This window comes from Metopolophium dirhodum, chromosome 6, assembly GCF_019925205.1.
Source record: "Metopolophium dirhodum isolate CAU chromosome 6, ASM1992520v1, whole genome shotgun sequence".
NCBI lineage: Eukaryota > Metazoa > Arthropoda > Insecta > Hemiptera > Aphididae > Metopolophium > Metopolophium dirhodum.
Window position 1 is genome coordinate 38,832,338 of NC_083565.1, and position 13,496 is coordinate 38,845,833.

At 27.9% G+C, this 13,496-nt stretch overlaps 2 protein-coding genes across 3 annotated transcripts in view; both read right to left on the reverse strand.

Moving 5' to 3' along the window:
- Positions 1-13,496, reverse strand: part of LOC132946770 (uncharacterized) — a 35,457-nt gene that overhangs the window by 16,499 nt on the left and 5,462 nt on the right. Inside the window, exons 5-10 of the mRNA XM_061016832.1 lie at positions 10,268-10,533; positions 10,018-10,165; positions 9,512-9,578; positions 8,896-9,005; positions 7,539-7,679; positions 7,298-7,435 (exon numbers count right to left, since the gene is read on the reverse strand). Coding sequence (XP_060872815.1) covers positions 7,298-7,435; positions 7,539-7,679; positions 8,896-9,005; positions 9,512-9,578; positions 10,018-10,165; positions 10,268-10,533 — 870 coding nt within the window. The remainder of the gene's footprint in view (positions 1-7,297; positions 7,436-7,538; positions 7,680-8,895; positions 9,006-9,511; positions 9,579-10,017; positions 10,166-10,267; positions 10,534-13,496) is intronic.
- Positions 1,102-5,445, reverse strand: LOC132946769 (zinc finger MYM-type protein 1-like). 2 transcript variants are annotated; one of them, XM_061016831.1, is made up of 11 exons: positions 4,744-5,445; positions 4,591-4,662; positions 4,229-4,474; positions 4,047-4,165; positions 3,822-3,943; positions 3,280-3,438; positions 2,686-3,179; positions 2,456-2,614; positions 2,149-2,353; positions 1,670-1,977; positions 1,102-1,452 (listed from the first exon to the last, which is right to left on the reverse strand). In XM_061016831.1, the coding sequence occupies exons 1-11, from the start codon at positions 4,873-4,875 to the stop codon at positions 1,336-1,338; spliced, it is 2,133 nt and encodes a 710-aa protein (XP_060872814.1). In that variant the 5' UTR covers positions 4,876-5,445; the 3' UTR covers positions 1,102-1,335. The 2 variants fall into 2 exon arrangements, with proteins under 2 accessions (XP_060872814.1, XP_060872813.1); XM_061016830.1 differs by having other exon boundaries at positions 3,280-3,648.

Here is a 13,496-nt window from a genome sequence, read left to right on the forward strand (position 1 = left end):
TTTTTTTTAGTTTGGGTTTTGGATTGATGAAATTTCGGTTTCAGTTTCGATTTTAAACACCGGTTTTTTAATTTTTTCGAATTTGGTGTGGTAATTTATTTTTCTGCTGTGCATTTTATTATGTTTTGTGAGCGCGTTGGTAATGTGGTGCGTTATCGGTAGTTACCCGCAGAGTTCAACAGTCGCCCGAGACAAACCAGTACGATAAAATTGTGCCATATAAAAGGACATTGGACGGACATTTCGGCAGCTTTTGGACTAGGTGGCGGCGTATCGATAGCGCACCGGCACTGTCAACAGTATAAACAGTTGTAGTTCGACCGCCGACGTGTCCGCCGTCTATAGGCGAATTTTATTTGTAACACGACAATATTAATTAAATAATGATAAATTCTTTTCCGTGCACCCAAATCACATCTTGATTCTTTTTTTTTTTTATTTGACAACAGCTCCATACGAACACCAAAAGGAAAAGTGTTCAACATTGGTTTCAATTTTTCAATACTGGTATTAATAAATATCGGTTTCGGTTTCGATTTTGTGTACCGGTTTCCAATTTTTTTCGGTCTCGGTTTTAATTCATAATACCTACCGGTTTCGTTTTTGATTTTGTTTTCGGTTTCAGTTTTTAAACGGTTTATACCGTTTTCTAAAATTGGTTTCAAGGCCTGGGCTATTTGCATTCATTCTTAGTTTATTAATTTATTTGAATCGCAGAACCGCGTGTTCGAATCGCCTTTCGTGTAAAGTAAACTTTCAAAATGTTCAAGATGACAAACATTTTCAAAAAAATAACTTTTATTAAATTATATTTTCGGTTTCGGTTTAAATTATAATACCAGTGTCCAATTTTGCATGGTCATCGCAGGGTCGTAGACTTAACGTGAGAATCTTACACCCTCTAAACACACCGGATGGTCCCTTTCATACATTTATTATTATTGTGGTGTGGTACAACAATACAATATTCCTACACGGCTATACTAACAGTTATTTATATGCCTAGTCATAGATTTATTGACGCGCGGTGTTCAAGGTCGCGCGCTATTATTATTATTATCATTATTATTGTATACGCGGTCGCTCGCGTATTATTAAATATTTATTTTACGCGGTTGCCTATCAGTGGCGGTCAAATGATTTTGTCATGGGGGGGGATAATATGGCTAATTTTTTAACATCCATAATTTTATCATTAAAAATATAATTTATGGTTATGTCTAATTCTAATATCAATTAATACAATTATGGGAAATACAAACTTTATTTATAACTTAGTTAGGTATACCGACTTTATAAATATATTATACTATTATAGCATTAACAATATTTTTATTATATTAGTAAATCTATTTTTTTGTTTTTTTTTGCTAATTCATCCAGTACTTCGTTGGATGTAATGTTTATAACCCCACGATGAACAGCCATAGTGGCCAAGCCATTGAGACGACTCTAGAATAATAAAATTATACAATTTACATATAAGCATAAAGCATTAAATTGACATTTCAAAAATTCATAAGGATAATTGAAATATGTACAAAAGAAATTAACAAAACCTAAAAAGTTAGTCCTAAACATAGTGTTTTATGTTTGAACTATTAATTTAATACTTATTCCAATAGATTATATGTACAAATATTTGACCACAGCAATACAGAATATTTACCTCTACCATACTATTTCTTAAATATGTTTTCAACCGTTTAAGGCATGAAAACATTCTCTCTGGTGTTGCGGTTGATACCGGAAGTGTACAAAATATTTGTAATAAATCAAACACATTAGGAAATAATTCACGTCTACAGAACTTTATAGCATCAAGTCCTGTTCTTGGAGATTTTCCTATGCGTGAAAGTTTTGTTTTCCATAAATTCAATTCCGCTTTCACAGTTTCAATATCAGTAGAAAGGTAAAAATTTACTAATTCCTCAAAACCTTCTAATTCAAAATCATTTGAAAATAAACATTGAAAACCTTGAAAAGTTAATATTAAGTACAATTAAACTAAATTTGCAATAAATATATTAAATTTGAAATAACTTAAAATTAGATGATATATTACTTTTATTTGATTATTTAATTTTTAAAATAGAACTATTCAAGTATGAAGTATTGAACTATTATTTATTTAAATAGGAAATTAACCTTTAAAAATACTACGGTGAGCCAAAAACCTTTCTTCCAATTGACTTATAAAGAAGTCAATATAAGGGACACATATGGATACTCGAAAATACTCCTCAGAATCAGGCGTAGAACCATCATTTCTTATGATAGAATTATCTCTATATATCTGTCTCTTGTTAATTCGTTTAATTTTAATATCGAAATCCAAGAATTCAGCCATTTTCTAATCAAATAATAAATTATCATAAATGTTTTATAATTAAAATTTTACACTTCCAAATTTAATTTAAAATATTTAAGTTTCAATCAAAGTAATCATAATTACCTGTGCTTTTTTGAACATTTGATTAAACTCTGTATTAATATTACTCCTTAAGTTTTTAAGTATTGTAACATTATCACCTGCAAGATCTATAGCTTCCTTTAAGTCAATGCCTTTACTTTGTAGTAATTTACACAATGGTAAACTATAAGAAAATAATATCTAAAAACAATTATTTTCTTTAAAATGATTTATATAAATAAAATATAACATTTAAAAGATTATTAATTTACATTTACTACTTGAAGTGACACCAAAAATTCAGAATCAAGCGCTTTAATTAAAATAGTAGCATCTGTAGCACTAGTATCTTTCCAACTAGAAATGGTTTCCAAGGACACCACTACAAACTTAAAAAGCTCTATAAAATCATTTACAGCTTCATACCTCTGAACCCATCTTGTTGCGCATAACCGCTTTAAGCTTTTTACTTTTGGGTCTAGATCACTTTCTTCAATTGTATTTAAAAGCACATTTTGGCGTTTAGGAGAATTAAAAAAGCAGTATATTTTTTCTACAACGCCCAAGCAATTTCTAATTGGTAGAATATTACTAGCTTTAGATACAGCTAAATTTAAGCTATGAGCCACACAATGCACATACAATGCTTTAGGGTATGTCTCCCTAATAATAGTTTGAACACCTTTTAAATGTCCTGACATATTGCTCGCTCCATCATAACCTTGTCCTACCATATTATTACAGTCAATTCCACAAGCATTCAAACCTTAAAATTAAAAATAATTTACATGCATACAATTCAAACGTTAAATGAATAAAAGAGTTACCTAGTTGTTATAAAATAAAATAATCTTGTTATTTATTACCATTAAGAATAACTGTAGCCAGATTTTCTCCTGTTAGACTTTGTACTTCAATAAATTTTAAAAAGCTCTCATTCATAGACACATTTTCTCCAGATCCACTTAAATATCTGACACATAAGGTGAGTTGCTCTTTTACCGAAACATCTGTTGTCTCATCGACTAAGACAGAAAAAAAACCGGATTTATTGACAATTTGAACAATTTTTTTTAAAATAATATCTCCACATGTTTCAATTATCTCATTTTGAGTTCGATTACTAATATATTTGTTTTTAGAGCCTGTTTCTAAATAGGTTTTCATGTAATCTATATCTTTAGCTTTATATTTCAAGATAGCACGAAAGTTTCCTTCGTTTTCATTTGATTCACCTAAACAATAAATACTATATTATATTATAACTATATAATAAAAACTATATTCTTTAGTATTTACTCCTATTAAAGTATTGAACAGTCTAATACAATTTTGGCATTAACTATTTTTTCTACTTGAGCCTTAACAAGTTGTAAGCTACCTATATAGTATTATATAATATACATACTACTGAAACAAATAGGACCATAATCTCTATGACCTCTTAAAGCTATTTCCTGTTGGCCGCATAACATCACACATTCAATGATTGGAATTAAACGCTTTCGATTTTCTTCAATTTGTTTCATTCTAAAAATTAAATTAAAAAATTAGTTCAAATATATTTCTTACATCTATATTCTATTTATATTTAATTAAAGGTTAAATAGGTATACTTATTATTTGTATGTACCTTTCACTATCAATACGGTTTATAATCGAAGAACTCTTATTTAAATAAACATTTAAAAAGTTATCAGATTTCAGTAATGCAGTTTTATGGTATTCCAAATTTGCATGTTTCTTAAACACCTATCAAAATATAGAAAAATTATAAATAAAATTTTCAATAAATTTGTTTATAAATATACATACTTCTATAGCTTTTTTGTAGTTAGTAAAAGCCTCCAATACAAGGGTTCCTAATTTTTGACCACCAATACCACCATTTGTTGAGAAAACAACACAGTATTTGCAAAAAGCACCTTGGTATTTTTCAGAATAGGCCAGCCATTTATAAGCATTGAGCCAATGGTGTTTGAATTTTAAGCCTCTTTTGGCATTACAATCAAGTAATGGAAATGGAAATGTAGCTGGTGGTATCCACACATCTTTAAGAATCTGAATCAATTTTAGTTGTATTAATTGAAGGTAATAATGAACTATAAGTTATAACTACACATGGAAGTAATCTAAACAATAAATAATAAATTACTAACAAAAGTTGTAATTCTTACCAAATATCTATCAGCATCGGTCAAGGTACTATTAATGTAGGATCCAATGTCATGAACGTTTAAATCAACAGTCTAGAACAATAATTTTAATCGAAATTCCCATTTTCCTCATAAATAAAACATTTATATTAATTTTAATAAAATAAATATTACCACTAAGTCCACAACTTGATTTTCTGTAACGATATTAGTGATCTTACTTATTTGTTCATCTGCCGACACCGAGCGTTTAGAAGTACAGCAAGTTGCATCAAAATAACTAGTAATTTTCCTTTTATTAGACATAATAATGGTAAAAAATAAAAATGTAAAATAAACAATAGTCAATAATAAAAACACCGACTGTATAATTGACACTTTAGTACACTACACGGACACACCACACACAGTAGAAAACTCGTGTACGAAAGACGATGATAGATGATAACTAATATTATGACAAATAATAAACAATCAATGTTTCAAGTTTTCAACCGACTACGTAGTATTGAAAAATATACCTACCGATCGTAATGTAATCGCCCGTATCGGCAATATTCTGGAAATGTGTAGAGCGTGTTGTTATTGAAAATTCTTAATCATCGAGTAGGATAATACGGGATTCCCATAATATTATATATTGTGTAAACAACTAAATATTAATAACAATAATAATATCCTAGTAGTAACTAGTAGTACCTAAACTTGAGTCTAGATAATAATATTATTATAGTCTTGTCATATATAGTCTATCGAAATTTATTTTTAGAAAAAAAAATAGAACAATATGTAATGCTTTATTATAAATTGTTATAAATAGGTATTGAAAAAAATTCATGGGGGGGGATCTATCCCCCTCATCCCCCCCCGTTTGACCGCCACTGTTGCCTATAATATATGAATATATACGTATTTATATCGCTATATGTATATATATACGGGGTGTATTTTATGTCATTGTACACGGGGGTTTTTAACGATTATGGATCGATGACATGGAATTTCGTTAAAATGAAAAAAGACGTTTTTCTTTATTTTTAACAGGCATTTTTTTTAGAATAATTTCAAAATTTTTAAACAAGCCGGTGTACCGCAATAGAAAAATCAAATTTATTTTTTCAAATGGCAACTACTAAATTTTTAATGGATTCTGGTAAAGCTTTTTTTTCTGAAAATTTCGATGGTCAAATCGTCAATTTCGGTTCGCTAGTTTATAAACTATGGTCCTCTAAAGTTTAGTAAAATATGCATTAATACTTTTAATTGAAATAATTGGTATAGGTTTAATTTACATGAGCTAAATACATTTTTCTTATAACTAACTTTATATACACTTAAGTAGTTTAATCGGTAATTTAATAACACTAAAAAAAAAAAAAAACATAAACAAAATTGTTAGCAAACATAGTTCATTATTTTTATTTTAACATACAATCATCAAAATCGATATTATTATTTTAATATTTGTTATTATAGATTATCGTAATTAATTACTTCACAGTTACTTTTTTTTAAATATCATAAATTTAGATTCTTTATTAGGTGGCTAAAGTAATAATGGTAAATTGGTAAATGGTATTCGATTGTTGACATTAATGTCTTAGGTGTGTATGGGGGTTAAACAATTGTGAGATGAAAAAAGTGCACTGTTTTGTGGTACTCTTCTCGTAGTGGGATAAACTTGAAATTTGAACCATATAGGTTATACTTATTGGTTGGCCTATATTGGTAGGTACCGCATGCAAAGTATGAATTTAGGAGTTGAAATTCATAACCCCTCTTAATTTTTAGTTTTGGACATTTAAAATTTAAATTTTATTTCGTCCTTTTCCTATCATAGGGAATTATATTTCCAATCATACTTTTCTTACAATAGCATTAATTTGGATTCTTTATTAGACGGCTAAGGACTAGGTAATAGGTAGGTACCTATTAATGGTATTTTATTCTTGTTATAATAATATTAAAAATATGTAATTAACTTAGATTAAAAGTATGCTTAACTTAGGTTACAAACTAGTTGGTTACAAACCTATATTGAGATTGACTATTTATCTAAATATCTAGCAAATGGTTTATTTTAAATCACGATCATTAAATAATTCTTGAAGAATTTCAACTGCTAAATTCATACTTTGCATGCAATACCTACCAATATAGGGTTCAAATTTCAAGTTATAAAAGTTAGTTATAAGAAAAATGTATTTAGCTCATGTAAATTAAACCTATACCAATTATTTCAATTAAAAGTATTAATACAGATTTTATTAAACTTTAGAAGGCCATGTTGATAAACTAGCGAACCAAAATTGATGATGTGACCATCAAAATTTTCAATAAAAAAAGCTTTACTAGAATCCATTAAAAATATAGTAGTTACCATTTGAAAAAATAAAGTTGATTTTGCTATTGGTACACCTGTGTATAAAAATGTTGAAATTGTTATAAAAAAATTGCTTGTTAAAAATAAAGAAACATGTCTTTTTTCGTTTTAACGATATTGCATTTCACCGATCCATAATCGTTAGAAAACCCCACGTACAATGACATAAGATACACCCTGTATATGTATGGATATGGTTTGCTACATCATTAAATGTTTATATAAAACATATCGTGTGATTCATAAATAGTATGTTTGTTTACCATTAAATATTATTTATATTAGTCGACGTATTTTTTTCATTAATTTAACCTAATTTTTAATGTTTTAACAAAATAATCTTACTTTCACTGCAATATGGTAGCATATATCCGACTGAACAACCATATAAACAGACACCTGTATATTTATCACACATATTATTAAGACAATGCTTGGAACAAGTTTGTTTACAATCAGCTCCGTATGTACCCATTGTACAGTCTAAATTATAAAATAAAAAATATTCAATTAACCAGTGATAACATACATTTTTTATACAATCATGACTATGCATATTCTTCAAGCCTGTATATTGTTTATTTACCTTCATTACACGATGAACCGGTTAGTCCTGGTGGGCATGTACAGCCATAACTTGTACACATGACAATTCCACGACACATTTTATCAGCCTGTATAGAACAAACTCCTTTACAATCGGATCCATAGGAGTTTGCTCCACTACCTAATTTTTTTTTTAAATAAAAATGTTTACTATACCATGATGGGTAGTTGCAGTTCCGTTTAATTATTTTAGGTACAAAAATATTAATGATCGCATAAGCCATAAGTTATAGAGTAAAACAAATCGACATCTTCATTAATACCAAGTCCTTTAAATAAATTATTCCAGTCTAAAGATGCTAAAGTAAATGTTATATCTGTATAGTTTCAATTAAAATGTAATATATACATGTATAAATAATATTCAATGGGTTCATTTATAACTATGGAGAAAGAAATTAGTAGGCCCGTATGATAGATATCACACGGAACAAGAGGATTTGGAGATTCATTTACAGATAAATTATTAAAGTCAGAAAGAACATTGAACCCGTACTATTTACAACATTATTAAATTTAAACGAATTGAAAAAGATAGATTTCATACAATTCAGATTCAAAATTATTTAAATTCAATATATTAGGAGAAATTCCTATGATTGGGCCGAACGAAAGTCTGATTAGAAGTCAAATATGCTCTCTAGCACGTTCACGACTGAGAGTAAATCCGAGTGCTCTTAAAAAAAAAACCACATATAAAATGGCTTTTGACATTAACCCGATTTAAAAATACAAATAATAATTATCTGGTCGCCAAAATTTGAACAAGCTGTAAAAAAAATCGTTAGAATAGACCAGGGAAATTTTATATTTTTAAAATAAACCGGTGAAAACAATATTCACCATAATATCACATATACGCGACACTGGTCCAACTAAATACACCCCCATGTCACATATTTGTTACACTTGGCTAAAATAATATCTTATGAAAGTAAGTATAAAAAATTATGTATTTCCGAACTATTTAAAACCCGTATTAACCAATATTAACCCGAATAATAACGGTTATTAACACTCAAACGTTTGTCAGTATTTTTTATTCTGGTGTTTAACCTTACTAAACACCCAAACACATGCAATACCCAAACTTGACTGGAAAAATTGACTTGAAACGAAAGCCTAAATGCCTAATCACCGGGCCGCTTAAGGTTTGGAGTAGCTCGACCCGGCTCCCCGTCACCCGCCGGGCGAAACGGAAACGTTTGTTTCCAGTCCATTATATCTTAGTGCTTAGTCTATGCTACTAACTTGTTGACTTATATTTTTATAAATATATATACATTATTTGTATATTGACTATAACAATAGACAATAAAGATTTAATTATTCATTACCTGTCTCACAAAATTGCCCTTTAAAACCAGGAGGACAAATGCATTTTGACGATTGCTCAATAATATATCCACCATTTAAACATGGACCTTGATAATAAGTTTGCCTATATCTGTTTAAAAAAAATAAATTATAATTTATTAAAAATGATTACTATACGTATTAATATAGATTAATTATTTGTAAATTATATCCGAAGCTGTGAATTAAATGTACTTATAGGTATTAAATTTGAATAAATCCATAATCCCCCTCTTAAATAACAAAAAAAAACTAGTTAAATACATGTATATGCATTTAAATCTAAAATATGCAAAAATTAACAAAATAAAATATTGTATAATGGTCACTGGTGAATGCTCAAGATGTAACTATTTTTGTTTGCTGCTCAGATTCGTTGTCTCTTGGAACGCAGTGTGTTAGATGATTAATTGAATAGTTAATTATTATTATTATTAATTATTGATTAATCAAAAAGTAATAGCCATAAGTTTAGTGTAGATCACTAATAAATAATTACATACTTATAACATTGTAACATATACTTTTCTCATTTTTATCAATAATATTTATAATATTAAGATGTTTATTAATCAATTTATGTTCATTTTTAAATACATACGGTTTCCTAGAATATTGATTGTGTTTTTTCTATACACAGAAGTAATTCGAACATCTTCTTCATCTGCGGGAACATTGAATAAATATAATATTGTTACATAAACTATTCAATTTTGGTCATCGTCAATATATACACTTTATGGTAAAAACATTATCGTTGTTTGTGTGTGGGTTTTTTTACGATACTTAAATTTTTTAGCAATTTTTGATTGTGTAAATTAAAAATACCCACATAAAACATAGATAATGTTCTTACCATCAAGTTTCATAATAGATTAATTCACTTTAATGTTTAAACTAACGAAACTAAACGTGATCTGCTGAGCGTAAATTTGTTATATAACGCAGTTTTAAGACGGAGACAGCAATATTGGCTGTGTAGTGTCCTTTTAAGACGTTATAGTTGTCATAGAAGTACAATAGACCGCCTAAGTGGCTAAGAACCCACATCAGTTTTCATTTATTTTAAATCTAAATAAGTAATATTGTTTTTGTATTTTTACCATAATTCGAACATTGGGCAATTCGTATGAGTCCAAAATGAATATATTGTAATCCATAACCGTCCGTCGTGGTTAATTTGAATGATAATTTATATTTCTGATTGTTCTTAAAATCAATGTTCGTAATTTTCAATGTTGTTATACCGTTCTGCATGAAAAATAGATGTTACTGATATTATTATATTCTAACTTCTAAATAAAAATGTTTATAATCTTTGATTAACTCATAATCTATAATAAAAAGTATTACATATTTCTCCAATACGGTTGAAGATATCAACGTATTATTATTTTCGTCGTTTAAATCCATCGTGATATTAAGAATAATATATATGTTTGATTCATATTTGGTATAATATGTCATTGTTAAACAAGTTTGGTTATCTTTATCGGGTGTCCAATAAAACGTGAAAAAATTACAGATAACAGGTGAATTATAAGTCCTGTAACTGTCCAACATGCATTTTTGGAAGTTATATTCAAAAACATTATAGCATATTTTATTCAATTGGTTTCCTGAAAATCATTAACGCAGTGTATTAATATATTATGTAGGTAGGTACCTATATTAATTATACATATCTACTGGCCGACCCGTCACAGCTTCACCCGTGATTGGTTGGTTGTTTATTTTGCCTCCGGACAATGATATGTATAATTGTTTATTCAAATTTTATCGTTTAATGTGATCGGCAAGTAAATATAAAAAACGGTTAATGAAAACTTATTGAAATGTTTCTAGTGGTATTAATGATAAACATATTTTTATTACAAAAAAATCGATCCCGTGCATTTCGTTGCCCGTTAAATGTACCAACTCTATATGACTCAAACTTTGTTCGATTCATTATTTAATATTCGGTGTATGGTGTTCAAAACTTATCTTAACTTTTCCGTTGTGCCCCGAATAAAAACTCTGATTCGCAGCAGTATATTATCAGGTGGGTAATCTACTTGCGGTAAATCGCGGACCCCGTGCTGTTTGTACGTAAGTGCATGATTTAGCTCTTGAGTATCAAATTTATTCCAAGTTAGTCGTTTTTCCTTAATTCCACCTACGGTGGGTTAACATAGTCAATTAATATAAAATCCTAACGTTACCTAACCGTAAACCGAAAAAAAAACCAAATTTAACCCTTTTTAAATTAATCTATCTTCTTCCCAGAGGTCTAATCAAAACGCAAACATTAATTTATATATATGTTGATGGAAAATAATAATACAAATCAACAAATATGCCCGATTAACCAATAGCAACCAATATACAGGGTGTATCTTATGTCATTGTACGCGGGGATTTTTAACGATTATGGATTGATGACATAGAATTTCGTTAAAATAAAAAAAAACGTGTTTCTTTATTTTTATAACAATCTTAAAATTTTTAAGCACGCAGGTGTACCAATAGCAAAATCAACTTTATTTTTCAAATGGTAACTACCTACTATATTTTTAATGGATTCCGGTAAATATTTTTTTTCTGAAAATTTCGATAGTCAAATCGTCAATTTTGGTTCGCTAGTTTATTAACTATGGTCCTCTAAAGTTTAGTAAACTACCTATGTATTAATACTTTTAATTGAAATAATTGGTATAGGTTTAATTTACAAGAGATAAATAATTGTTTCTTATAACTAACTTTTGTATTACATAACACCCGTCCATATTCAACTCACCAATCAGTCCAGGAAATTAACCGTGAGTTCAATGTATTTCAATCCCCACCCTTATATGTAAAATCCCAATACACTAGTTTATATGTACACTCATAAGAGTATAGAATATTAAAAAAACAGAATAAATTGTAAACAAGAACTTTTGAATATAAACACTATTAATTGTATTATTCAAAAAGAAAATAAAGTTGATGAAATGCTATACCGCACAACAACATTTGATTTCATTCCATTTTAATTAATAATAACTAATTATTTATTAGATTTATCAGACTAAATTTATGCCTAAAACCTTCTCTGTGATGTCCTCTTTAATTTATCATAATATAAGTTTTTTTAACATATTATTTAGGTAACTACTTCATGGATCATATTAATATTTTATTCATACGAACAAAATAAAAATAAATTTAATACAACTAAATATGTAAACTATGTAAATTAATATTATATTTGTTGAAACATACTTTTAATTTGTCTGCATTTTAGATTCAAAGCGAAGCGATGAATATATTGATTTTATAATGATGTGTGTTTTTTTTTAAATTTTTTTTGTATTTGTTATCACCTTTTAGGTCAGTAAAAGAGCTTGGATTTTCTTCAACAGTAACTTTTCTGATAGGAAAGTGAATTTAGTTGGTACTTTGGGGGGTAATTTCCCAGTAATTTTCAAAAACGACGTGAAAAACAAAAGAAAAATTAAGGAAAAACGGGAATTTTTAAGCAAAATCTGTTTTTGAGAAAATCGATTTTGGTTTTTGGTGCAACTTTAAAACAAATGACCGTAGGTACATGAAATTTTGACTGAATGTTTATATCAACATTTTCTATACACCATAACATTCTCCAAATATTTTGACACTTTTTGAGCTGTTTACGGATATTGTCAGTTTTCATTTTTTTTAGTTTTTTTTAAAATAAATATCAATAAAATTTTATCTGTTGAGTAAAAAAGCTTGAAAATTTAATAGAAGGCTTCTAGGTTATTGTTTCAAAGGCAGATGAAAAAAATTAAAAATCCTTAATCAAAGTTTTTATTTATAAGCATTTAGAGTTCAAATCTTGACAAAATACGGAAAATTAGCAAATTATTTTGAGTTGAGAATTCAAAAAAATTTTTCTTTTTAAATTTTAGATTTGAAAATGTTATACAAGATTCTTCATAAGTTTGTCTACCTTTATCAAAAAAAAATGTCTACAAGCATATCAAATTAAATTTTTATGAGCGTTTGAAATTCATATTTTTACAACATTTGATATAACTCGATTTCTCGTGTAACGATTTTGCTATTTTGTTGTTATTCAAAAACGAATAACTGTAGATACATGACAATTTTACTGAATGTTTATATTTTTATTTTCTATACACCATACAATTTTGAAAATATTTTGACTCTTTTTGAGCTGTTTACGGACATTATCAGTTTTCATTTTTTTAGTTTTTTTTTCTATAAATATCAATAAAATTTTATTTGTAGGGTAAAAAAGCGTGAAAATTTAATGCAAGGCTCCTGATATATTGTCACAATAGCAGTTGAAAAATATTAAAAATAGATAGGCACAATTTTTTGTATAAGCATTTAAAGTTTAAATTTTGACAAAATGTATCAAATTTGCAACTTTTATAGCTAAGGATTGAAAATTTAAAAGAAGGCTCCACGTAAATGGGTTATATATAAATTACTTTATTCACAATAATATCATCAAATATACTTGGTAATCATAGGCTGACTGACCGTTTTCGCTCAGAATCGTTTTTCTTATACAATGATATTATATCATTGAATTCAAATTTAACGCGAT